This window comes from Pygoscelis adeliae, unplaced genomic scaffold (genome assembly GCF_000699105.1).
Source record: "Pygoscelis adeliae isolate BGI_AS28 unplaced genomic scaffold, ASM69910v1 Scaffold124, whole genome shotgun sequence".
NCBI lineage: Eukaryota > Metazoa > Chordata > Aves > Sphenisciformes > Spheniscidae > Pygoscelis > Pygoscelis adeliae.
This window is the reverse complement of record NW_008824791.1, coordinates 917,716-922,126: the sequence shown is the minus strand read 5'-3', so window position 1 is coordinate 922,126 and position 4,411 is coordinate 917,716. Positions and strand designations below refer to the sequence as shown.

Sequence of the window (4,411 nt, the reverse complement as noted above, 5' to 3'; positions counted from 1 at the left end):
CCTTTCCCTCCCCCAGCCCCGCCGCCGCTCCCAGTGCCAACACCAGCAAAATTCAAGATGGTCCTTTATACAAACGTTTCATTTGCCATTTAAGTCCTGCAGACATTTTGGGGCCAAATCCAAGACAGCTCTTTATGCCTTCTGCTCATCCCACTGGTAAATATTGCTTTCTTCACTTTGTAAACAGGGAACTTGCTTTTAAGCAGCCTCGCCCAAGACTACAAATCAAAATGAATGGACAGGCAAGGACTACAGCCCTTAAATCCTCTCTTCTTGCTGTCTGTGGGAAAAATCTCTTCGTGACCACTCCGTGTTTACAAAGCCTTTCAGATAAGGCAACAGGGTGCCTTTTGGGAAAGCAGGAGGATCACAGGGAGTGATCTAGGGCTGGGTTCCTCTGCGTGCACATCTCTGACTCTCCATTTCTGTGATATAAGAAAGGGACTGCAAAAGCTGGCAGTAGTTTTTCTAATTAGAAGGCCTAACTTATAGGTTATGTTTCAGAGAAAGAGAGCGTATGTTTGGGGATAAATTGAAGAGAATCAGTTCCCTCACCTTCTCTACCATTCCAACCACAGGTCCCTGTGGTCCTCTGCTCCCATTTAATGCCATTTCTGATCAGCAATGATCTGTCAGTGTAAGCTGTTGAAAATTACATTGTGCTAAGTGCAAGTTACTGAAAAAGCAGAGTATAAAAAGCGCAACCAACTAACAAAACAAATATAAAACACATTGACCCAACAACTATACACCAATGAAAAACCACTGTGTGAAAGCCAGCCAGACATTTCCAAAAAAATTAAAGACTTTACAGAGTCATTATTTTCAAAATGAAATGGAAGGCACATGTGAGACCAGCCCTGCTTTCTTTGGTTGCTCTCTTTTCCAGCTACAGCACAAATCATGCTTTCCCCCTGTTTTGCACAACATCAGCTAAGGCTTTTCACTTGTACATCTCATCCTCCACATTTTGTAAGAAAGTGTTTCTAACTAGGTTAATAACTGTGTAATGAAATGTAATGGCACCCATAGCTTTAAAAAGGCATTTGTTAGGAAAGGGTAACCCACTACCAGTGCTGGGAAACATCTGCTCATGTTGGACTACAAGGCTGAGGTTTCCAATGAAGCTTCCCAGAAAGGCCATGTCATCCCCTGGTCACTTTGGCAGGAGCTTCAGAGACGATGCTTGGAGCAGCTTTCATGAATCACACCAGGAAGAGAGAACAGGACTCTGCTTGAGAAAGGGCTTTTCATAAACACAGCTTGTGGGGCTTTATCTTGGGGTCTGCATGAAAGAGGAAGTTATCAAGACAAGCAACAGGCCACTCGATCAGAAATGAAAAGCTTAGGTTCACATCCAAAGTGCTGTAAACCTAGATGGGTTGTACAGCTCATTTTACTGTGCAGACCGTCTCTAATGGATTTTGTTCCCTGATTAATTTAAATTCCTCCATACTATTGTATGCAAATACCATCTCACAGACACACAGCCGCCTGGCCAGAGCTCAACACAGCAGTCTGGTTAGAATTCACCACTGAAGAAACACTTCAAACAGAAAAGATGAAAGGTGTGAAAGTTAACTTCAGATACAGTAGCAGTGACAATCTGAGGGCAGCAGCTGCCTTTTCATTATAAAAAAAAATCAAATATTTTACAGCAATAAAAGGCCCAGTTACAGTGACATTGAGAATCATAACTTGTTTTTTGCTTTTTTGACAGAATACTTTGGAAACATCAGACATTAATGAGTTTGTTTGCACGCAGTATCTTTGTAGCCCTATAAATAGCTCTCATGCTATCAGCCTGTCAGAAGCAACCACAGGGAAGCGAGATATCTCTCCCATCACATCTATCATCTATAAAATTGTCCACTACATCCTAACTCCATGTCTCTTTAGGAAAGGTGGTGAAGTACAAATGAGAAAAGCAAAGCAGAGGTTGTTTTTAATGTTGAGCCTGACTCTGCAGAGAAGAAACTGTATGTTGGTGGAGCCCGCGTTTGGGCTCCCAAGGTGCTTTAGCTTGGAGCCTTGCAGAGCAGGACACCTCACCCACATCCCGGAAAGAGGGGGGTCATCTCCAGAAGGCAATTCAGAGCTGAGTGCACCTTATACAAGGGCAGTGTAGGGCAAGTGCATTCCTAAATCTGGGTATCTCAATAGTGTTAACAGCCTGCAGTTAGATAGGATGAATACAGCACAGGAGTAGCTGGAAGATAAAACAGAGAATAGGAAACTTCTCGGATATTTCTGCATAATGATATTTTCCAGACCACAACCAGAGTAACATTTAGCTACTTCAGATGTGAATCCTTTTGGTTCATTCCATGCTCCAAGGCATAATGTGAACCTGCCCTAAAGAGCCTGCAAGGACTTGTTAGCGCAGCAATGTGCACTGCACACCCATCTCCTTCCAGGGCACTCTTGGCCAAGTAGCTGAAGAAAAGGCTAGGGAATTAAGATAGTTTTCAACAGATAACACTTCTCTCAGCATTCAGTGTGAGTTCCTAAAGCTTCAACCACCACTAAAATTAAGAAAGATTTCTAGCTTTTGGTTGGTTTGTAAGGGTCACTGCCCCTGTAAAAATAGATGTTCAGTTTCTAGCTGAGTCTGTCACCTCCTGAAACAACACTAGGAAGGGCCTGCACTGCTTCTCCTTGTTTCAGTGAAACACGGTATCCCAACTAGTGGGGATTTAAGAGAGTCACTGATCACATGTTTATTGTCCAAAGTATAGGGAGGGGCAATCATGTCATGAAAATCATTCCCAAGTGTCACCTGGCCTGGAGTTTTGGTTGTGAACCAAGAGTAGGCTGGTTGTCACCTCCTCCCAGTTTGACCCCTTGTCCTAGATAGCATTTCCATCCCAGTAACTGATGCGTGACCTACCCGCTCCTGGGAACCTGCTCCTGACCTACCAACCCACCGGTACCACTCAGCTGAACACCACTTTCCCTCCCACCTGAAATGAGATTATGCTTTAACTTCTCCACAGCTGATTAAGCTTAGCACTGCTGCTAATGGCAATGAAATAATTTGAGACCTCTACCAGAGCAGTTAACTTCTATTTTGCATGATTGCTTCCATTTTCAAAATGAATATGCAGCAGCTCAGTGGGTTTAAGGGCCTTACCAGAGCACTGCCCAAGTTGATGGGTGGCACCTGGGCACTTCCAGACTGTGTGTCCCAAAAAGAGCACCACTGTGTAGACAAGGGAAGCTGTTTGTGTTCCCCAAGTCTTGTTTCCCAAAAGACTGAAGCCACCTTCTGCCCCTTGGAAAATCAATGATTCAGTAAATTAATTTCAGTCTGTTACTGTAATTAGATTAAAAAAAAGAAGCATCTTACAAGACTTTCCTTAAAGTCAGTAAGCTGGAGAATTGCACTGTGACTGAGCACAAATCAAATACTTCTAATGTTATTTGACATTTTAATTGCAAATAAGGAAAAACCTCTCATTTCAGAACTGAACCAAGTTGGCTCGTTGGGAATCAGACTCTCCAGAGGACACTTCCCTCCCCTACCCCCTGCTCAGCTGCACAGCAGCTGAAGCAGCAAACATCATGCAAACTAAGGCAGCCGCAGCCATTACCAGTCATCCTTTCTCCCTTTAAAATTACACTGACTCACATGGTGTATTTCTCTAACAGATGCTACCGTACAACACAGAGCTTGTCAAGAAGGAAAAAAAGCCCACTGCAGAGCTGCACAAAAAAACAAGTTTAGAAACACCATAGATCTGTGTGCAGGAGGCTGGATCAAAATAATTTCAGGCTCATTTCAGGGATTTACCTGAATATGCCAGAGATGCATTTGGCTTGCAGTACTTCTGGAAGGTCTTGGCCATGGTCTTTCAGGATGCAAGAGAAAGTACCAGGGCTGGGGATCAGTACAGCTGACCAGCTGCTCAGAGTACAGGTACAATTTTAGAAGTCTGATTTAATATCTTGTTCTATCAGCAATGCTTGTGGCTAAATGGGAAATAAAACTAATCTATCCTTATTAGATTTGGGCTGTAATCTCATATCACCCTCAGATATTGGACTTCCTTGGCAGGCTTCCTGCTTTGCACTGGCTTTGGTTCCCAGGAAGCTGAAGAGGGCAAGGCGGATAATGAAAGAAATGTAAATTCAAAGAAAATTCATATATAGTTCAGTGGTTTGAACAGTAGAAACATTTAAGAACCCATATATGAAACAAAAAACAGTCTATGGATGTGGCATGTTTACCCAGAAGAAATGTTTTATTATACCAATGTGGACGCTGCCTGTGTCTGAAAACACTGGGTGCAATAAATGCATTTCTTTGAATCCTAGGGAGGATTGCCCGCTTTTCCTGAACAGAAAAATTACATGCCCAGTTTTATGGGATTGGCTCCTACATCGTACACTAGTTGCCCATAGGAAATAA

The 4,411-nt window shown here is 43.0% G+C and overlaps 1 protein-coding gene across 1 annotated transcript in view; it reads right to left on the bottom strand.

The window, feature by feature from the left end:
* The window catches only part of CD96 (CD96 molecule), a 36,529-nt gene extending 32,681 nt beyond the window's left edge, over positions 1–3,848 (bottom strand). The window contains exon 1 of the mRNA XM_009323927.1: positions 3,794–3,848. Within this exon, the coding sequence (XP_009322202.1) occupies positions 3,794–3,848 (55 nt within the window). The remainder of the gene's footprint in view (positions 1–3,793) is intronic.
* Between the last annotated feature and the right edge of the window lie 563 nt (positions 3,849–4,411).